The following is a 22134-nucleotide window of genomic DNA, read 5'->3' as shown; positions in this document are numbered from 1 at the left end:
TTGCTTCAGCTGTCCTACAGGCTAGGACAAGCACACAGTAGGTATTCAACGCAGGCTGTGTTTTGATGGGTGCATTTGTTCTGAATACTGCCTTGCTGGGAACTTGAGGCGGCCCCCACAAATGTCCATGACATACAGTGATCAAGTGAGTAACCAGAGAGCATTGGGGCAAGAGGAAATGAGGATGCCAGGGTTAAGTTTCGGGAAGTGGGCACAGATCAGCCCCGGGTTCCCTAAGGGCCAGACTGAGGAATGGAAATCCAGAGGGAAACAAGGGGATAAGTCACCTCAAGCAGTCCGAGATGTTCTACAACCACAGAATACACCCCAGGGGCAAGTGCCAGGCCACACCCTCGGGTAGAATGAGTGAAGGACTGGAAAGAATGGCCAGGAGTCTCACAGCAGGAGACTTTGGGCTGGGACAAGCCAAACCTGGTTCAAATCTCAGCTCTACCACTTACTAGCAGTATGACTTTGGGTAGATTTCTTAACCTCTTTGAGCCTTATCTGTTAAATAGGAATGTCACAGTGCTTAGCTCAAAGGGCTACTGTGAGAATTAAATAAGAAAGCAAAAAGCCTAGTACAGAACTCAGCACAGAGCATTCAATGCATGGGAGCCTGCTGGCATTATCTATTATTATCACCACAAGCATCCTTGAGGACAAAGGCACTGTCTTATGCCCTGCATTCTCCAGCCCAGCCCAGGCGGGCTTAGAGCACTTCCATGCACAATCAATAAAAGAGCAAGGCTGGGGGGATAAATGCAAGGTGGAGGTCGGAGGTGTAACCTAGATCCTCTTTTGAGGACCAGGCCTGGAGCCTTCCAGACCTGCAGTCCTATCCTATCTTCAGCTCCCATCAGGAAATGGCAGATAAAGAGCTTGAGTCTACTTGTCAATTACCTTGTTCAAAGTGTCCATCACATCTTCTTTTTTATGGCTCTTGTAAACCTTTGCCAGCAAAAGCAAGCACTTGACATCATTCATCATGGATGGGATGTCTTTGACTGCAAAATGGAAACTCAAAGTAGCATTTTCTGGCCCCTGGGAAGCGGGGGATGGGGGAGGATGGAGGCTGGGTTCAGAGCCCCAACCAGTGCCCGTCCCCCGCCCCATTCTGCAGGAGAAGAGGGTGCGGGCCGGGGGCAGTCTGTCTGCTCGAAGGCTAGGGGAGTGAGGGTGCTGACTCACCAAAGTCATGATCCAGTGCCTGCTTCAAAACTTTTTCTGCTTTATTGAACTTCTTTAACTTCAGGAGCAGTTCAGCCAGATCGCAGCACAAAAAGTCCTGTCCGCTAATCTTCTGGGCGGCCTCATAATAATTAATCGCCTTAGTGCACACAGGAAATATTGGCATCAGGTCTGGTTTTACTCGCGAGCGCCTCACACCGTTTGCACACCGCCCCACTCCCCGCCGCAGCCACCGCGCCTGTGTGACCCTCCAGATCACAGAAGCCTCAGAGGCAAAGGCCTCCCTCCTGGCTCAGGGCCCGAGCCTTAGCCTCGGCAGGTGGTGGGGGGTGGTGGGGAGTTGCTGAATCCTCCCCTTGGCACCCTGTTCAGCGGGGTCTCCCCTCCCATCCAGCCTCCCACCCATGCTCCCTCCTCCATCGTCCCTGCTGGGCTGGCCCTCCCCACCCCTTTCCATCCCAGCCCAGCCTGACCTTGGTGTACTGGTGGGTCTTCACATAAGCTTGCCCAATCCTGCTGATCAGGGATGCGTCGTGTGGGTTCTTTCTGTAGGCCTCGTCGTAGACCTCAAGGGCCTTCTCAGGCTGGTGGGGAAAGGGTCCGCAGTCTCTCTCTTCCCTCTCACTGGAGAAGTAAGTTTTGGGGGGGAGGGGGCCACTTGGTGAGGTCACGAGACCTTCACTCACCTCCTGAATGTTCATGAAAGCATCACCCAGTAGCAGGCTGGTGTGAGGGCCAGGCAGATGTTCACAGAGCTCCCTGCAAAAGTAACCAAAACCTTAGCTCAGCCCTGTGCATCCTTCCTATTCCTGAATCCATCTCCTCTTCTTTCCCACTCATTCTGGCTGACATTCTTTGATTTACTCATTCATTCATCACTCAATACTTATTGGCTCAGATGAGGCATGGTGCTAGCTCCCTTAGTTCAGGCTCTCCTCATCTGTCATCTGGACCACAGCCGGCACTTCCACCCACTCCTCTGGCCTCCACTCCCAAACCCCCAGACCCCTCTTCATGAGGCAGCCTGCTCTTTCTAAACCTCCAGTGTGACCATGTCACCCCACTATTTGGTTTCCTACTGCTCTTGGCATCACCTCCCCTTCCTCCTGAATTGCCTAGATAGAGTTTTGCCTGAGGAAGGGGACCAGGGCGGTACCCTTGAAGTCCCAATGTCAAATCGTAGAGACAGTAACTTGGGGCTTCCAATCCCTGCTCTCCATCCTCCTTCACTCACATTGGTACATCTAAGTCACTGAACATTTCCTCAAGGACAGGCAGAGCCAGGGGCTGGGGCAGAACCATGGTTCCCACCAGGATGTGACCCATAACGGGGGGCCAGCATGGCTCAGGGCAGATTCACCCCTGTATCCTCACAGGTCAGCCGTAAGCTGGTCTGACCGACCTATCATACTCAAATTCTAACCCATGGGAAATTCCCTACTTTCATCAAACACACTCTGAGCACACATTCTGAAGACCCAGGGTGAAGAAGACAATCTGGAGAAAACACTCGCTGAGATGCCACCGGGGCTGGGGCTGTCAGTGCACTGCCCAGGGCTCACCGGTAGCACCCGATGTAGAGGTGGACATCCTTGCGGGTCTGCAGGTAGATGCTGGCCATCTTCTCCTTGGCCTCCGTGTAGCAGGGCTGCTTGGGCGTGATGTTCCTCAGAATGCTCAGTGCCAGGTCCACGTTCCCCTTGCTCAGGGCCAAATCCACGTTGGCGATGGTGATGCGGATCTCCTCCGGCGTGCCGCTGAACTCGTTGATGGTGTCCTGCATGACCTTAGTGGCCTCGTGCTAAGACATGGGAACCCAACAGACCCTCCATTTGCCGTCACCCACCACTCCTGGAAGCCAAGGAGAGGATGGCCCACCTCCACCTCAGAGCAACAGGAAGGAGAGAGAGCCCCTCGGTATCCAGGGCCACTGTTCCTGGAGGGCAGGGCCAGCTGGGGGGCACGAAACCCCTGACTGTAAGAACTTGTTCCCGAGCACCTCAAAGTCTGTTGGTGATTCCTTCCTATGGGAGACCTATGGACACCTCTCCTTGTACCTTCCTGCTTTCAGTCAAAGATATTTTAACGTTATGGTATTGGGCACATAAAGGTCTATTCGAATTATATCTTCATTGTATATGTACCCTTGATTATTCTAACAGAGTTACTCTCTTTGTCCATTTGGTGCTTCCTGCCTTTGCCCAGCCAGACCTTCCAAGGTCCCAGGGCTGCCTCATACAGTTGAGCAGGTTGTACGCTGCAAAACTTCCAGGGGATGTAACTGGCATCTACTGGAGCTGTGCATTGCCCAACCTGCACAACCACCTGTGGTGGCCCTGGTGGGCCTGTGTGCTCCACCTCCCTGAGACCCTTATAGGGACAGTGACGTAGGCAGGGGACAGATCATGCAGGACTTAGTAGGGTTTGTAGTTTATCTTAAGGGCAATGGGAGCCACTGAAGCCTTTTAGGTAAGGGAGAGGGATGCTCCCAAATGAATAAAGGCTCAAATAAAGCACAAGGAGACATCAGCCAGAATCAAAGAGCCAGGCCTACCCTGGGCCTCCAGCATGCCCCAGCACCAAGGGGAGAGAGCAGCGCATTTCTTACCAGCTCCCCATTCATCCGGAGGGCATCTGCCAATTCCAGTAAGATGGATACCCGCTCGCTGGGCCGCACAGAGGGCCCATGGAACTTCCTGCTTTCTTCCATCTTCAGAATTGGTAATTTTATGATCATCTTCAGTGCCTTTATGGCTTCTGGGTAGTCTCCAGACTTGTTGAGGGCCCTGGCCTTGATGAAGTGGTAGAGGGGGTGGTCTCGGACCTAGAGGAGCATAAGCAAAGTGTGGGGCTCCAGCTCCCAGAGGGGAGAAAGCCACAGGAGCCCACTGAGCCTGCTCCTGCCTTTGGGCCAGCAGAAGGGGCTGAGGGATGCAGGCAGCTCCTGGGGCTACTCTCCTGAACCAAGTGGGGGCTGATGCTAGCTGGGCTGTGGGATGCTGAGCAGGTGACAGGGCATAGGGGACCCCCACCTGGAAGTTGTAGCTGACGCCCAGCTCCAGGCAGTGGGAGCACATGGCAAAGTTGCCCTGAGCCAGGTAGATCTGAGACATGAGGAGGTAGGCGTCCACGGAGGTGGGGTCAAGCTCCAGGCAACGCTGCAGGGTGCTCTGGGCATTCTCTAACTCTCCTAGAAATAATAAACAAATCTCTACATCCAGGGATCCTTGGGACTCTCAGGACCCACTATGTAAAGGCAGAAGGAATTTTACATGTCCTGTTACCCAGAAATACCCAAGTTGGGCATTTTACCCAGTTCTGTTCTGCTTGACTCAGAGGTTTCTTCCTAAAATTAGAACTACAGTTTTTGCCTTGACCCAGACAAAAGCCAGGAAATTCAAACCTTGGTGTGACACCTCCCTTCTCTCTGTACCCTCAGGGAGATGGCTAAATTACTTCACTGCTCCATTTGGAAGCTCAGGGGAACACTGAAGTCTCGATTCCCACACCTAAGAGCAGAACAAAATCTTATAATAACAGCAACCGTAATAGCCACAACTTAAGAAGCACCTGCTCTGTGCCAACACAGGCAGAGCACTTTAGAAAGGCTGGTTTAATGTCTTCCCAGCCCTGCAAGGTTGGTATTATGATGCAGGACTGAAACTTCAGTGATATAAGTCACTCAGCTTGGAAGGGACAAAGTCAGTATTTAAATCCAGGCCTATCGGCTCCTGAGGCTGAGCTCTGAATGCCTTGGCGCGTTGGGGCTAAGAGGCCTCCTTGCAGCCAGGCTGGCCCTAAGCAGGTGGCAGTGGCAGCCCAGGGTACAGTGAGCTGGTGGGAGAGCCCTCCTCCCTCTGCAGCCAGGTCCCTCAACAGCTCCTGCTCAGGGTCCATCACCAGCTGGCGGGGAACACCTGCTTCTGGGTCCCAAACTCCCTGATCCTTCCCTTGTGCTGCAGAAACGTGACGATGTCACCATGACAACCTAAGCAGCTGGAGACCTTGCTTTGTCCCTAAAGGTGCTGGCAGCTGCCAGCACCCCTGTGTGTATGTCGGGGGGGGGAGGGGCGGTTTCTGCCATCCCCTTGTACCCAGGAGACCTTCAAGAAGTGGGTAAACCTGGCAGCCGGATGAACACTAGGAGGACCGAGGATGAAGACCGGGGAGCTCTGGACAGCGTGTAACCCACACAACGCAGAGCCAGAGGACACAGGCACGCCACGGCATTCTGGAGCCTTGGGCAGACGGGGGTGAGAGGCTGCAGGGAGCAAGGACTTCGGAGAGGACAACAGGCCCCCACGGAGGGTTCTCCCCCTCTTTCCCTCTCCCTCCAGAATCTCGGCCCTGAGATGGGACAGGATGGACGACGGGGACTGTTCTGGCTGCTGGAGGCTCTGAAAGTCTAATGGTACAGGGTCTCCCCTCCTCACAAGGCCTTCCTGACCACCTTTTAAAAACTGCAACCCTGGCACCCCCGCACGCCCTCCCCACCTTTCATTTTCTCCATTGCACAATCGTGCCCTAACAACAATACTACATTTACTGTCCAAGTCCCCTTACTAGAACACAAACTCCACGGTGGAATTTTTGCCTGTTTTGAGTACTGCTGTCCCCCAGGATCAGAGCAGTACCAGCACGTAATCAAGTTCAGTGACTATTACCTGGCACAGATCAAGTAAGCCAGGGGTCCCCAACCCCTGGGCCACGGACGCGGCCTGTTAGGAGCCAGGCCGCACAGCAGGAGGTGAGCGGCGGGCCAGCAAGCAAAGCATCATCTGCCGCTCCCCGTCGCTCGCGTTACCGCCTGAACCATCAACCCCTCCCCCACTTCTTCGTGGAAGAAAAATTGTCTTCCACGAAACTGGTCCCTGGTGCCAAAAGGTTGGGGACCGCTGAAGTAAGCTATCAGCAAAAGGGCGGGTTGGAGAGACCCCTGCTGGTGAGGAGTCAGGAAGGTGTCTCGGGGGTTGGAGGCTGGAAGGAGTGGGCCCGCCTGCTGAGGGTATGTGTGTGTGGACTACCCCAGGCAGGGAGCCTGTGGACACTCACCCAGGGGCCCCGCCGGCCATGAGGACCCACAGGCTCACCTGAGAGATACTTGACCTGGGCCATCACATACAGCGGGTCGATCAGGGCTGGTGCTGCCTTGACTACAGGATTCAGGATCACAGAGACTTGTTTAAGAAGTGGAGACACGATCTGGCCTGGCGACCGGGGCTGTAGGAACACAGGGGTCTGGCTGTGCGGTTTGCCCTATTCCAAGGGAGACTCCTGGAGTGCTCAGAAAACACTCTCGCAGTGTTTTACTTTTTTCCACATGTATATACCATCCACTCTGTACCACCTAGGGCGAGAGCATAAGCTCCCGAGAATGGGGACTTTCTTTTGTTCACTGTTGCATCCCCCCTACCCAGCACGGCATCTGGCACATGGTAGTGCCTTCAATAAATATTTGTGGAATGACATTACAAGGCACTGGGGGGATATTAAGGCGTATGAGATATGATCCTTGCCCACAAGGAATCTTGATTGTCTGGGAAAGCCAGACAAACAAGAAAAGACCAGCATACTTCTTAGAAGACGTCTGGCAAAAAGGGAGCCCAGTTCTTCTCTAGGATAAATGCAGACACAGGGGCCAGTGCCCTGCCCCTCCAAGGGCGGTACCTGGACCAGCAGCATCGGCATCACCTGGGAGATGCAGGGCTTGTGCCCCACTCCCTGGCTGATTGGTGTGCTGCACGTGCAAGTGTGAAAAGCACTGTGCTCCCCAACCGCCAGAGGCTCAAGCACCCTGGTGACTTGCCAGGTACGTCCTGCCTCCGTCCAGACCTGTCCTCAGGACCAACCCCGCTCCCACCCCGCCGCCACGAAGATGCACTCTCCTCTAACCTGCTTGGGGCAGAAGACCAAGTACTCCTTGGCGATGCAGACCAGGAAGAGGGGGTCAAGCCTTTCGAAGTACTCGGAGCTCAGGGGGAGGGCCTGCATGCTGGAGAAGTGCAGCTCGGCCGCTTCCTTCAGCAGTGCTGCGGCCTCCTGCTCCCCCTTGTGCTTCTTGGAAGCCAGGAGGGCTTGGAGGAAAACCAGCACCTGTGGGAGGCAGGCCCAGGTCTTGGAAGCAACACCCTCTGGGCAGAGTTGCCAGAAGCCCGGTCTGTCTTGGGTGCTTTACTGGAAACTGCGGGTGGGAGGAAGGCGGGGTAGGAGGAAGGCGGGGTTGGGGGCACGATCCTGGAGCAACCCCAGCGCCCAGAGAGCTCTGACCTCGGACTTCCCAAGGGACTGCTGCACCTCCTTCAGGAATTCCAGCTGGTGCTCAGCCTCTTCCAGGTGGCCGTCTAAGATCTGGCACCAGATGACCCCTGGGATGGGGCAAAACTAGGATGAGCAGCCAGCTCTGCAGCAGAGCCAGCAGTCCAGCAGGCCAGAGGCAGGGACGGGAGAGTGGATGGCAGGGGGCCTTTCCGACATCTTCACAAACTTAGAGTGGCACATACTCATTGTAAAGAATTCAAATCATAAGGCAAGGAAAACATCCCTAGCTCATGTTCTGGCTAACCGTGTCTCTCTCTAGAAAGAACCAACATGAACAGTTTGGGGTATACGCCTCCAAACATCTTTTGAAGCATTTATATGTTATTAGTGTATACCATGTTTTCCCATCAGTTCATACAAATCTACCCCATTCTCTTTAATCATGACATAATATTCCACCGTGGATGCAACCGTTTATTTAACTACTGCCCTACTGAAGGACTCCTCATTTCACATTTAGTTTCTTTTCAGTGTTTAAATATTACAGTGCCATGGTCTACATTTGTGTGTGTTCTAATTCCTGAAGTAGAGCTGATGGGTCAAAGGGCACGCATATCTAAAACGTTGATAGGTAAGGCCAACTTGTCCTCCAAGGATATCTGAATTAATATTCCTGCCAAGAATTTGAAAGTTTTCTTTCCTCACAACCTCACAAACATGCTTCACTCTTTACCAGGTTAAAGAGTGAATAGTAACTCATTTTAATTCAAATTTTAAAAAAATTTTTAGGGAGAATGAACATCTTTTTATATATTTAATGGTTTTTTCTACTGTGAATTTCCTCCTGATAGCTTTTGCCTGTTTTTCTTTGGATGGATTTCTCTCTCTCTCTCTCTATATATATATTTTTCTCTTTATATATTTATATTCTCTTTATATATAGTCTTTGTTACATTTTCCATTAGTTTGCCTTTGACCTTTTAACTATTTTATTGTGCCTTCTGCCATCCATTAGTTTTAAATTTTTACATAGTCAAATTGGTCAAATATTTTCCGTTATAGCTTCTGAGTTTGTGGTTAGGCTTAGCACCCTCCAGGGGACCCAAGTCCAATTTAATTTTTATGTTTAAATACCTAACTCATCTAGAATTTATTTTTGAGGATAGTGTGAGATGGGCATTTACCTTTATTTTTTTCATAATGGAGAGTCAGGTGTCCAATCACAAGTTATTGAAACTCTATGGGTTTGAAATGTCATTTATATCATAAGACCTGTTTCTATCCCATTTATCTATTTGTTTATTCCTGTGTTGGCCTCAAACTGACACACTTTTTTTTTTTTAAAGCATTTAATATTTATTTATTGCTAAGTTGGGCCTTCGTTGCTGCGCGTGGGCTTTCTCTAATTGCGGTGAGCAGGGGCTACTCTTTGTTGCAGTGCACGGGCTTCTCATTGTGGTGGTTTCTCTTGTGGAGCACGGGCTCTAGGTGCACAGGCTTCAGTAGTTACCGCACACGGGCTCAGCAGTTTCAGCACTCAGGCCCTAGAGCGCATGGGTTTCAGTAGCTGTGGCACGTGGGCTTAGTAGTTATGGCTCGCAGGCTCTAGAGCGCAGGCTCAGTAGTTGTGGCGCTCGGGCTTTGTTGCTCTGTGGCGTGAGGGATCTTCCCGGACCAGGGCTCAAACCCGTGTCCCCTGCATTGGCAGGCGGATTCTTAACCACTGCGCCACCAAGGAAGTCCAGACTTAACTACCCTTGTTTTGAGATATGTTTTGATATTGGGAGGACAAATCCCTTCTCTTCCTACTATTCTTCTTTTACAAGATAGTCCTTGGCCATTTTGGCGCAGTTATTTCTGTCTTCCTAATCACCAACTTGGTTTTCAATTATATCCATCCCACTATTTGGCTCATCTATGGAATTTTTTACTCTGCAGTAATCGTATTTTAAATTTTCAGCAACTCTTTTTTGTTCTCTGTATTTTTTTCCTAGTAGCATGTTCTTTACTTACTGACATAATACCCTCTAGAGCCAGCCAACATGGGAGGTGTTTGGGGGAAAAAGTCTTTTCTGTATCTGGCCTTAACTTTGCTCCTCAGAGGGGCACTGCTTTGCATGTTCCACTTGGTCCCTTTTTCAAACTGCTAGTAGACTTATAAATGGACAAGAGTGATGAGTATTAGCATCTGGGGCAGATTTCCCAAATTGTTAAGGTCACTGATTTTCCCAGACAGGCCACATAAGATGGATGAATCCAGGACACACAAGAGTGGGCTCGGCCTGGGCTGGAGTGTGTGGACTTCCCTTTTGGCTGATCGGCTGGGGATCTCCCTTGAATGAGGAAGTGGGGAAGGACTCAGCTTGGTGGAGGAACATTTCGGGGGATTTGCCTATGTGCCAGGCATCCAAGTCTTTTGGTCCTTCATGTCCCTGATGGTGGTGGGACGTCATGGTGGGGGGGGGGCTCTGTTTTGCTCCCTCATGTCCCTGATGGTGGTGGGACGTCATGGCGGGGGGGGGCTCTGTTTTGCTCCCTCCTACCCCACCACCTGGTAAGAGCCTCCCTGATCCCATTCTCTGGCCCTCAATAACCCTCCTGTTATCTCAGTGACTACCCTATGGCACGTTTTGCTCCCAGCCTCTGGGGACCCTGAGCTTATGTTTTTAAAATTTTCTTTTTCCTGGAGCCCTTTGGGGAAAGCTGATCTACTCATTTCTTTAGCTGCCCCAACCCATGTTGGCTTATGGGTTTCTAGACCTGCTTGGAGTTTCCATTTGTTGGATGCAATCTGCTTTATATCTTCTAGAAATGAGAAGTCCTTCAAAGTTCCTGGTCCACCTAAGGCACCTTTCCCTGTTTCGGAGGCTGCTACAGGGACTCATTATCTTTTTAAAAGGTCGCCCATGACTTTTGTGGGATTTGGGGAGGGAGGAAGAGGCGATGACGGATGAGTCAGCCTGATGTATTGAACCAGAAATCAAGACCAATCACTTGGATTGCTTTTTTGATTGTGCCGCACAGATGAGGAGCTTGGAGTGTAGACAGAAGTGACTTGCCCACAACTCCTCAGAGCCAGGGCAAGAAGCCAGCCTGCCTGGAGCACTGGTCATGAGGCTGCCCCCACTGAAATCAAACACTGCTGCTTCAGGATTCACCAGAGACCACAGATTTGAGGGCTTTGTGTAAAAATGAAAATCGGGCTCCGGAAAATTCATTTGACATTTAGATAAAGTGGGAGGGAAGCACTGGGACAGACAGGGAAGTAAAACTCTCAAAACTCCTCACTCTGGTGGCCTTTCAGCTCAGTGGCCTGAAGAGGGAGGGTCTACAGAGGTGATGCTAGAGCCTTTGGGGAGGGGTGCTCTGGCAGTAGAACCTTCTCCCACACTGGCCTGGTGAGGCCTGAGAGGAGGCAGGGCTGACTGAGCGTAATGGGCTGGGTATGGCTATTGGAGGTCGGCTGTAGATCAGAATGGCTTTGAGCACTTTCGAGAATTCCTGTTCCTCCTACATCTATACTTGTAGATTCATGGACAGGCACCCCATCATACAATGCAGCCCCAAACTCACACACACCCTGGGGAGAATGCTTCCCAGCCCACTCTCTCCTGGACCCACGGCGGCCACTCTGCTTGGCTCCCAGCCCCCGCCCTACCACCCCCCGCCCGGCCCCGCCTGCACAGACCCGTCAAGGCAGCCATGCTGCTCTCGTCCAGTTTCATGGCCTCCGAGTACCACAGAGATGCCTCCTTCACTTGGTCCTGCAGGATGAAGAGGTAGCCCAGCTCTGTGGCCACGTGGGCGTAGGAGGATGTGGCCATGAAGGTTCGCTCGAGGAAGCTACACACCAGCCGCAGAATCGCCTGGTGCCTCCCAGACTGCAAGGCACAGACACGGGAATGGGGAAATCAGTCAGGCCAGCCTGTCTGGGCACGGCTGTGTCACTTTGGTGGGACTAGGGGGTGCTCAGGAGAGCCCAAGAGGTACCCTGTGTCCAGGCAGCTGGGTCCGGGTAGCTGTCCACCTCCCAAAGAACCCCCCGCTGGCCACAGCTGTGGAACCTGCCTCCAGCCGCGGGCCCTCTGAGGGACCCAGCCCGTCTGGCCACAGTCATTGGTCCAACAAGTCACCAGGAGGTTTTTCACAAATTGAAGTTGCACGAGAGAAACTCTTTGTGTCCCACTGATGGAAAGTGGCTCTGAAGGCTGCGAGCAGCCACTTTCCCTGCCACGTGTGGAGAATGAGGCAGAGAGAATCAGACATAGATGTGGAGGACAAGAGGGTATCCCAGTGGCATTCGACTCCCCAGAGCTGCCCCTGTTCTTATGGCAATTCCTTCTAGTAAATCTGGCTCTGGGGCTCAAGGGTCTGACAGAGACAGATTGTTTGGCAGCCTGGTCTGTTTGCACCTTGCCTGGCGTCAGAGAGGCCTAGGCAGGCCAGCCTCACCAGGTCTCTTCCACAGAACGAATATGGGAGTCCGGTGCTCCAGCACCCTGCGGCTAGAGCTGGGCCTTGCTCTGCTGTACCACAGCTGTGCCACTGCCCTCTTTCCCCAGACAGGGCGCCTCCCTCTCTGAAAGCGCTTCTAGACCTCACCTCCGTGATCTGCATAGCATCTTTGAAGGGCATGTAGGTGCAGGCTACAGAGCGCACAATTCAGTGGTTGGCTGGAGGCAGGCAGTGGCCCCGGGGTCTGGGCCACCAGCCTGAGAGGCCAAGTTTAAGCCAGAGAGGGGAGGGGCAGGGTCCTCAGGGAGCTTGCAGGGAGCACAGGTCTCCCCCGGGGAACATAACAAGAAGCACTTGTTCAGAAACCAGGGAGCACCTTCTTACCAGTCTGCCCACCACAAGAATTTTTTTAAGATGGAGGCTTGGATTTTGGGGCTCTCTTGTTTCCAGCGCCTTAATCAGATTTCTAACATGCTTGGCAGCCTGAAAGAACAAAACACAATGTCAAAGGCAGTATATAAAAGGGGAGTGGGGCAGAGGTTCTCAACTGTGGCTGCCCATGAACACCAGCTGGGAGATCTTAAAAACACCCAGGCCCCCAAGCCAGCCCCAGAGATTCAGAGTTAATTGGCCTTGGGCAGGCCCAGGCTTCAGTATTACTTCGGAGCCTCATTGGCGGAGCTTTCAGGAACATTATTCATCCCAGAGCTGGCACTGCCGCTTTGTTCATGCATCTGTGAAGAGCAGCTGCCCTTTGGGACACCCCCAGGAAGGGCCAGGAGCCACCTGTCACGGAGCCCACACTACAGCCCACCAGGCTGGCGGCAAACCACTTGGGCTGGCCCAGGAGCAAACGGTCAGGGCAGGTCCCTGGCCCCAAACCCCTGCTCCATTTTGACGTGGGTCACCACATTAGTGCCTCTCTGTCATTCCAGTGAATGCTTCCAACGACCCTGTAAGTTAGTGTAACTATAGATACCCGAATTTTCCAGTCCAGCAGATGAAGGGTCAGAAAGATTAGGTCATTTGCTCAAGGTTACCCAGCCAACGAGGTGGCTGACTGACTCCAAAGCCTGTGTTCTTTCCAATGGACTCTTCTGCTCACTCTCTATGTGGGAGTAGGGAGTTTTTAGTCCCCAGCTGCAAAGAAGTGCCAGAAGAGAAGCCTGGGGTAGGGTGGATCTTTTCTGCAAGACTAGAACTGGGCAGCCTGAGCTGGGGCGAGGGGCAGATCCCAGAGTTTGAGGTGGGAATGAAGGAGAAGAATTAAATGCTAATTGCCCTTGGGCCTAACCTTCAGGCCAGGCCTTAGGAAGGCCTGCCCAGGGCTCTGGGGTCTCAGGGAGCAGAGGACATGCCTGTTCTCTTGTTCTGACCCAGAGACAGTGGTAGAGCCCTTTTCGAGGGTTCTTCCTCCCAAATACGAACGGTGCCCTCCACCTCACCTCACCCCACAAAATCCGTAATTTCAGAGCTGGCCAGAAGGAACCAGAAACTTCCTCTTCCCACCATGACCCGTTAGAGCCTCTTGATTTGTCACACTCCCCGCAGAGGCAATGTCTTTATTCAGAAGGCAGGGTTTTAGCTGAATACACAAACTCTTTTTGAAAATAAGAAGCTGTCTGGGCATGGAGGTTTTCATTAAGAATTCTAGGTGCTTCTGATTGGATTTGAGGGCTCTTTGGGGTGTCTTTGGAAAACTACAAGGCTTAGGAGCAAGTCTGGGGCCAGGTACTGCCTGGTCAATACCTGAGCAATTCCAACCATTCCCTAAAAAAAGGCATTTCCTGAAATATGAAACACAACTGTGGGGAATTCCCTGGTGGTTCAGTGGTTAGGACTCAGCACTTTCACTGCCCTGGGCCTGGGTTCAATCCCTGGTCATGGAACTAAGATCCTGCAAGTCGTGTGGTGTGGCAAAAAAACAAACAAGAAAACCCCAAACAAACAAAAAACAAAAAAACCCCCACCACAACCATGACTTCCAGTTAACATGGAGCAAATTATTGTAGTACACCGGGCACTGTTCCCAGTTGTCCCACCTGTCATCTCATTTAGTCCTTATAACAAGCTCACAGAGTGGGTGGAATTATCTCCATTTTACAGATGAGCATCCTGGGGCTCATCCAGGTGGAGACACCTGCCCAGGGTCACACAGGGAACATGTGGCAGAACCAGAGTCAGCCTCACTGCTGGCCTTTGGAACTGTGTGGCTCAAAGACCAAACCAGAGCAGACCTCCCTGGCAGAGAGTGTGGAGGAGGGGGGAGGGAGCTGAGACCCAGGGAGCCCCCTCCAGTGCCTTGGGGGTGGAGGTGCTGTGAGGGGTCCCTCCTTGGCTGTGTTGGTTTCAAGGCGTAACTTCTGAGTCTTGAAAGAACTTACTGTGGTTATGTTTCCTTCTCTTGCAAGGTCATGCACAGCTAGAATTTGGCAGGCATCAATATTGCTTTCATCTTTTTCTAGGATTCTGAAATAGGAAGAGGAGCCACGTGAATTGAGAGTGTTCAGAAGCAAGGCTAGGAAGGTGTGGCGGCAACTTCTGATTGTCTCCTAACATCCATTCTCCCCTTCTCCTTTTAATAATAGAACCCCCAAACTGTTGGGGCACGGGGCTACCGGAAAAAAGACTACATTTCCCAGCCTCCCTTTGCAGCTCAGGTGTGACCATGTGATTAAGTTCTGCCCAATAGGATGCAAGCAGAAGTGCCCAGGGTATATCCAGTGGTGCCCCTACAGCATGCCTTCCATTTCTTCTCTTTCCTCCTTCCTGCTGGTTGGAATGTGGACCATGTGAGCAACATCCTAGGAACAGGACAGCAGTGAGAGAGAAGGGGCCTGGGACCCTACAGAGTTAAGCTGTCATCCTAGCCCTGGCCCACCATCCAAACTTTTCCCTGAGAGGAATAACATCTTATGTTATTTAAGTCACATATTTGGGGGTGTCTTTGTGACAGAAGCCCATCATGTCCCAAATAACACAGGTATGACTGTGGTACCAAGGTCCGGGGGGGGCCAGAGAGGTGCTTGGGGGGCAGTCTGCAGCTGTAAGATGGAAAGGAACCTTGGTTTCCATCATATGTCCTTGGGAAGATGCAGCTCCTGATCATATTGTGGAGTTTTCTATATTCTGTTTCTTTTTTTTGTTGTTGTTGTTGATTTATTTTTATTTTTTGGCCACACCGAGTGGCATGCAGGATCTTAGTTCCCCAGTCAGGGATCGAACCCATGCCCCCTGCATTGGGAGCATGGAGTCTTAAACACTGGACCGCCAGGGAAGTCCCAATATTCTGTTTCTTTACAGGAAATTTCATATTTTTCAGCCTGATCAGGGAATGGCCCTTCTGCTTAATTGACGGTTACTCTAATGACATATAAAATTCCAACACGATTAGGCACAGTCAACATTCAAAGACTTCTAAGCATTTATGATGATTCTGAAAGCACTGTGAACCTCATAATTTGGAAATTAAAAAAGAAAACTTTTAAAAGATGTATGGACTAAAAAATAATCAGAACGACTGTTAGAAACTTCTTAAACCAAAAGATACTGAAGATACTACTGAAGTATCCAAATGTGTAGATACTGTTAAATGGTACCTCAAGGGACATTCATAGACTTAAATGCTTATCTTCTAAAAGAAGATTGAGAATGGCCAGGCATCCAACTCAAGAGTCAGACAATAACAACAGAGTAACTTCACAGGAGGTAGTTGGCAGAAAATAATAAAGAGCAGAAATTAATAAATTAGGAAACAAAAATATAATAGCATCAACAAAACTCAAAGCTGGTTCTTTAAATGAAAGAGACAAATTATTTTAGTATCAGTGGAGAAAAATAAGAGAGAAGGAAATAATAAACAATTTTTAGGGCTGAAAAGAGAAACACACCTACAGAGAGCAGAGATTTAAAGAGCAATGGGGGAGGGGCTTCCCTGGCAGTCCAGTGGTTAGGACTCCGTGCTTCCATTGCAGGGGGCACGGTTTTGATCCCTGGTTAGGGAACTAAGATCCCTTATGCCATGTGGTGTGGCTGAAAAAAAAAAAAAAAAATTTAAGAGCAATGGGGGAACTCTATGAGCTGGGAAACCCTCCGTGAGGGAAGGCGTCGGGTGTTGGACTCAACCCATTGGCACCAAACACCATCTCCCTGCAGGTGGATGCAGCAGGGCCTGGGCAGGGAGGCCGCACACACTCAAGGTTGAGGCCTCCAGCCAGGTGTTTCCAGGTATCCTGTGGGCCCAAGGCAGAGCCTCCAAAGCAAGCTCTTGACCCAGCTCCTGCCAAGGACACCGGCCAGGGGTCAACTGTGAGAGAGGGCTGCTGAGGACCTGCCCAGGCCTGGCACAGGCTGGAATCACTTTCAGTTTCCTACCAGCGCCTCTTTCTGAGACTCAAATTCCAGCTATCATCAGAGGAGTTACCATCCCTCCACAGGGAAGGAAGAGGTATGTTTGCGGTGTTTTTTTTTTCCCACTCACAATTTAGTAAAAACTTGTAGTGGTGACTCATGGCCACTCGGAAAAAAACATAGTCCACTAACTCTTTTTAGGAAGAAAATTGTACGTTTTAGGATTACTGTGATAAAAATAGTTAAAGCGTTAGAGGTTAAAGAGATAAGCTTTAGTTATCTAAAAAATTCCATTCTACAAAACCCTCCATCAAACATCCCTCCCCTGAAGCCATCTTTATCTCTATTCACAGTGAAAGTGCTTCAGGATCACCCTATACTTGGCGTCTGGCTTCCACAAGTCCACCTAACTCCTGGACCCTAGGCTGTCTTCCGGATGCACTCAGCTTGCTACTAAAGTCTTCTCTCAGGCAACAATGACCTTTGTCCCTTTAAGTTTTTATTAACGCATATCACACCCACAGTTTTTAAAAGTAAATAATACAGTAGTCCCTCTCCCCTCCCCACCACTCCTCAGAGACAACTGCTGTTTACCCTGTAACTCTTGTTGCTTTGGGTTCCTTTGGTAGTTCCCTCCATCTCTCTCCTAAACACTATGCTTAGACCTCTTGATAGGCCTATTTCTTGATTCTTCCACTGCAGGTCTCCGCTGCTGGCTTCCTGCTATGACAGGTAAGTGTCTAGTACACATCCATCCTCCCTCTCCTCCCCCACCCCCAATGTCATAATGTCACTATTCATAACTCCTGTTGACAATACTGACTTTTATGTCTTATTCCATCAAGTACACAGCATCTCCCATCTTGCCTCCACATAAGATGGGAACGATTAGCCCCCTTGGCTAGCAAAGGAAGGAAATAGCAGGTCGGCCCCGCCCCTCACCTGTGTCCCGTTTCTACTGTCCGCTCCCAGTCCTGCCGAGCCAAGAACAGCCGCATCTTTAGGACCAAGGCCGGCAGGAAACTGCCCCAGGCTACGGTGATCTGGTTCACCACCTCCAGGGCCCCCGAGTAGTTCTGCAGCATCATGAAGTACGTTGCCTGTCGAAAGCCAAAGAAAAGAGCCCCACTGGTGCCCAAGAAGGATGGAGGGGTGTCAGGGTCCCCACCAGGACAGGAGCAGAGCCTGATATGTGGGCAGGAGCCATCACTCAGAGTGACAAATCAGGGTCCACAGCGGTCTTGGGTTCCTTGACAGGCAAGGCAGGGGCTCCAGGAGACGGCTGAGCCCTGAGCAGGCCTGGAACAGAGCAAGGTCATGGGAGGGCCCCCCCTAGCGGAGAAGCTGGGGTTGCTGGGCGCCTTCCAATTCCACATATGGTCCATCATTTCCTATTCACTTTCCTAAAATTCACCACTGAAAACTGCTCACTGGGCCAGTGCAGCAACTGAGTCGGTTAGGGTTTGCAGGTAACCCTCCCCTCCCCACGGCAAGCCTGTGGTGTTTTTCTCTCTCAAGGCACACCGGGCTGGGGTCATGGCCTCTGCAGGCAGCCAGCCACCAGGCTCTCCTGGGTGAGTCATGACACAGATGCCTGAGGGGCAGAGGGCAATGCTCCCAAAAGGCTTGAAATTGGACTCCGAAAGGACAGCTTCAGTTTACAGTAACCCTCCATTAAGAGACTTATTAAAAACAAGAGGAGGATTATTCTAAATAAAGATATATGCATAAACGTGTTCACTGTAGCACTCTTTCTAAGTGTATAACTAGAAACAATCTCAATATCCAAACAATAGGAGGCGGGGTTGGCAAATTACATTAGGCCCACACAACAGGGGCCTGGCTTTATGCAGACATTCAAAATGACACGTGCTTATGATATAACCTTACATGAAGAGAAAGAGACCAAACGGTAAGATGCCCTATGATTACAACTATATGAACTACCCACACTATCTCCCGCCCCATGGTGGGTGCTGTGTGTGACCTCCTTCAGGAAAAGGGGAGTTGGCCGCTGACAGCTCTCGGAGGAGTCTCCCTCCTGGGATCACCCGTGGCTTCAGGGAGCTGCCTGGTACCAGGTCACACACCTCCCCGAGGGGTAGGTCACACACCTCCGCGAGGGGCAGGTCACACAGTCAGCATCTTGTCAGTGAGGGGGTCAGTGAAGGGCCATCCCAGCTCCATAATTCCAAGCAGAGCTGGCTGAGGCCTTCACTGGAGCTGCTTCACAGCCCCAGTTCTCCCTCCTGCTTCTTTCACCTTCTCCACAAGTGTTGGTCCCAAGGGCACAACCTGCTAAACCTCCTGTGTGATAACCTCATGGCCTCTGCTCCCCAGAAAAACACCGAAGGCACACCCCGAACCAATGCGTATAAGAAAGAGTCGGAGACATGGCCCTAAAATGTTAACATGGATTGTTCGGGGGTGGTAGGGCTAAGGATGCCATTTTAAATCACCTTTTGACTTTCTTAGACTTCTGGTTTTTTAATGAGTAAGTATTCATTTTATAAGAAAGGATATACAAACAGAAGAGGATAAGAGGATGGTTTTTCCCTCATAGATGGATTCAATGAGGGCCACATCAGAAAAAGGAAACAATTTAAATTAAGGTCAGAAAATACAAAACACATACCTCCCTTCTCTTATGGCCAACTAAGTGAATTTAACAGGTGAGATGAGAAAGTGTGAAAGAAAGATGCATAGAAAAGGGGCAGTGGGTGAAAACAAAAGGCAAAGAGACAAAGCCTGCCAGAGCCCAGGGAGCCTAGCCCCCAAGAAGACCCCACACAGGCAACGGAAACTCACGACTGGGCAGGAAGCAGGGAGGACTGGAGCAGGCCCGGGGCTGCTCTGAGACCCTGATGCTCTCTGGACCTTTGTTCCTCATCCACCAGCTGGGGGGGTCTAGAGACTGAGGTCTCTGGGTGGGGACACTCTTGCCCCTCCTACCTTTCCCATCAGCCCCAGAACATCTTTGGTGTCCTGAATGCCATGCTCCAGGTACTTGATGGACTTCTTCACCGTGTGGGGCTTGTCTGAGCTGAGGTCCACCCAGCCTCTGAGCACGTAGCCCTGGCATAAGAACAAAGGGAAAGATGAAGTGCTTGGTCCTGTATCGCCTCCATCCAGCCTGCCTCTCCCGCACATCCCGCCCTTTGTCATTCCACTCCCTGAGGCCCTGCCAGGCACCACTGCTCCCAGATCCCAGGCGAGCCCTGCTCTCTCCCTGCAGGCCTTCGTACCTCTTGTTCCTTCGTCTGGAATGCCCTTCCCAGTACGCGCCCCCCAAACCAAGTCCCTTCATCTGATTAACCACCACCAGTCTTTAAAACTCAGCCGAGGAGGCCCCTCCTGTAGGAGGCTTTCCTTGACCTTCCAGGCTGGGTTGGGGCCCTCCCTGTGACCCTCATGGTTCTCTTGCCCCTTATGGAGGCACTACCACCTGTCTTGTCATTGTGTGTTTATCTTACACTGGGGTCAGGGCGCCAGGGTAGGGCCACTCCAGCTCTCTCCACTTCTTAGACCAGCACAGGGCCCGGCCTGCGTGGGAAGCCGGGAATGCCCTCTGAGCGGGCAAGCGGCCATGCTGAGCTCATGGGCCTTGGTGGCTCCCCTCCAGCCTTCACCCCACCTCGCCTGGCAGGTGCCACAGGCCAGGCCCAGGAGGCAAGGTTAGAGGGGTGCTTGGAAGACCCTGCCCTGAAGCATCTCTCACGGCCTAGAGCAGGTTTCTCAATTCTTTTCAATTATTGGCCTCCTAAGGAGACTTTTTAGTCATTTCTCCCCTAATCACTCCCTCCCCCTCCAAGAAATTTTAATATCACAGATATACCATTTATGTACTGTGTGTATATCTGTGTTTTATATACAAACAGTGAGGTTTTCTTCACCCCCTCCTCCAAGAACCAATTTTCACCCCCTTGGGGAGCTGGGGGTGATATATGCCCTGCTGAGATGCATGGCTTAGACTGAGGCTTCTAATTCTACCATGAGTACAATTCTACAGCACATGACATCCACTGCATATGAGATCTTCTGTGTGAGCCACCACTGACACCTAGCAGATCACTGCAAGGAAGGAATACAGGCCCAGTGTAGTCAGCTCATCTAATTTTTCAAAAGAACCAAGAGGACTTCCCTGGTGGCACAGTGGTTAAGAATCCGCCTGCCAATGAAGGGGACACGGGTTCGAGCCCTGGTCAGGGAAGATCCCACATGCCACGGAGCATCTAAGCTCGTGTGCCACAACTACTGAGACTGCGCTCTAGAGTCCGTGAGCCACAACTACTGAGCCCACGTGCTGCAACTACTGAAGCCCGCGTGCCTAGAGCCTGTGCTCCACAACAAGAGAAGCCACTGCAATAAGAAGCCTGTGCACCGCAACGAAGAGCAGCCCCTGCTCGCCACAGCTAGAGAAAGCCTGCGCGCAGCAACGAAGAACCAATGCAGCCAAAAATACATAAATAAAATAATTTAAAAAAAAAAGAACCAAGAAATCTGGACTTCTGGTAAAAATCTTCTGATTTCTAAATGTCAGCAAACTAATTCAAGATTTTAAAAATATATAGTGCAGGCCATAAAACCTATCTGCAATCAGACTCTATGGACAAAGGCCAGTGTGTGGTTGTCTAAACCCTGAGCCAACATGGGTCTTGTTAGTGTCTGGGTGTGGCCCTCCCCCAGCCCCAGGGCCCTCCATGGGAGTAAGGGCCACCCTTTAGGATGTGTTTGGACGCTGCTTTCTTCGGCTGTTGCCCCCACGATGCCCAGGGCCGGTACCTCTCTGGAGCTGCTGGAGACCTTCAACGTGCGGTCAATGTACTCCTTGGCCTTGTCATGGCGGCCCATGAGCCAGAGGAAGAGGCCGGCATAGTACAGGGCAGTCCCGCTGGCTGTCTTGCGGATTTCCTTCAGGCTGCTCTCAAGTTCCTGAATTGCTTCTCGGTCTGGGAATCCAAGACAGAGGAGGAAGGGGACAAGTTAGGATGGGGAGGTCTGTCTGGCCCTGCCTCTCCACGCTCTGGGCCTCCCTCAACACACGGAGCCGGCTACACGACAGCCCAGGGCCTGGGAACCAGGAACACTGGCCCGTGTGATGCCACAGGAGCTGCCCAGCCCTGGAATTGGGTTTGCTGGCTGAGATTTACCTTTTCTCCTCTGTGCCCAGCAGTTTGCTGGGCAGACAGATCAAACCTGAACCCCCCACCTCAGGCCCACAATCCATTCCAGGTGGGGAACTTGTAGTTTGTACATAGTCTCTTGGAATCTCTTCCTGACTCTGGAGAGGTGGAGATGAGGGGTAGAATTTTTTATTTTGGCTTGGTTTTTCTCGACAAGATCTTGGCAAAGGAAAGCAGGGTGTCTCACCAGCTCTCGGGATGTGGAAGGAGGACCCCTCCCACTGTCATGCTTTCTGCCTGTGGCTCTCACTCAATTGGGCCTGGGCCTTCTTTGAGGTCTCCATGGGGAGGGGAGGGGAACCACTCTTCACAGCATCTGCAGTCTCGGGTGCACACACCTCCTGCAGCCCGAGAGGGGCTATATCTCTGGAGTGGGGCTCTCTTTTCCCCGCTGGGCCAGGCCTGGCTGAGCATGGCTGCACTCACCGATGGTTTCACAGCACTTGTGAGCATAAATGAGAGCCATGACGGAGCACAGGGACACGTCTGGGTGATTCTGGATGCTCTCTAGGCTGCTGATGGCATCCTGGATGCGCTCTGTGAAGACAGCCCAAGTGGTTATGCTCTGGGGCTCCATGCTCAGAGGGCAGGAGGCTCCATGGCAGACACAGGGCTGACCCAAGGCTTGGTACCACCTGACCCAAGACTTGGACTAACTGGTCCAAAAGGTCACTAGTGGCCCAAGTTCCCTGAAGAC

The 22134-nt window shown here is 51.6% G+C and overlaps 1 protein-coding gene across 8 annotated transcripts in view; it reads right to left on the bottom strand.

Moving 5' to 3' along the window:
• Nucleotides 1-22134, bottom strand: part of TTC21A (tetratricopeptide repeat domain 21A) — a 30908-nt gene that overhangs the window by 6516 nt on the left and 2258 nt on the right. For 6 of the 8 annotated variants that reach the window (XM_057554094.1, XM_057554097.1, XM_057554095.1 and 3 more), the window contains exons 3-18: nucleotides 21864-21974; nucleotides 21037-21203; nucleotides 19207-19329; nucleotides 17197-17354; nucleotides 14289-14373; nucleotides 12289-12387; nucleotides 11138-11330; nucleotides 7459-7556; nucleotides 7084-7284; nucleotides 6282-6411; nucleotides 4224-4381; nucleotides 3800-4015; nucleotides 2754-2992; nucleotides 1665-1950; nucleotides 1192-1330; nucleotides 904-1007 (exon numbers count right to left, since the gene is read on the bottom strand). In XM_057554094.1, the coding sequence (XP_057410077.1) occupies nucleotides 904-1007; nucleotides 1192-1330; nucleotides 1665-1950; nucleotides 2754-2992; nucleotides 3800-4015; nucleotides 4224-4381; nucleotides 6282-6411; nucleotides 7084-7284; nucleotides 7459-7556; nucleotides 11138-11330; nucleotides 12289-12387; nucleotides 14289-14373; nucleotides 17197-17354; nucleotides 19207-19329; nucleotides 21037-21203; nucleotides 21864-21974 (2507 nt within the window). The remainder of the gene's footprint in view (nucleotides 1-903; nucleotides 1008-1191; nucleotides 1331-1664; nucleotides 1951-2753; nucleotides 2993-3799; nucleotides 4016-4223; nucleotides 4382-6281; nucleotides 6412-7083; nucleotides 7285-7458; nucleotides 7557-11137; nucleotides 11331-12288; nucleotides 12388-14288; nucleotides 14374-17196; nucleotides 17355-19206; nucleotides 19330-21036; nucleotides 21204-21863; nucleotides 21975-22134) is intronic. The other 2 variants (XM_057554099.1, XM_057554100.1) reach the window with 2 other exon arrangements.

Source organism: Balaenoptera acutorostrata, chromosome 10, assembly GCF_949987535.1.
Source record: "Balaenoptera acutorostrata chromosome 10, mBalAcu1.1, whole genome shotgun sequence".
In the NCBI taxonomy this organism is placed as follows: domain Eukaryota; kingdom Metazoa; phylum Chordata; class Mammalia; order Artiodactyla; family Balaenopteridae; genus Balaenoptera; species Balaenoptera acutorostrata.
Note: the sequence above shows the minus strand (reverse complement) of the source record. Positions and strands in the feature narration are given on the sequence as shown.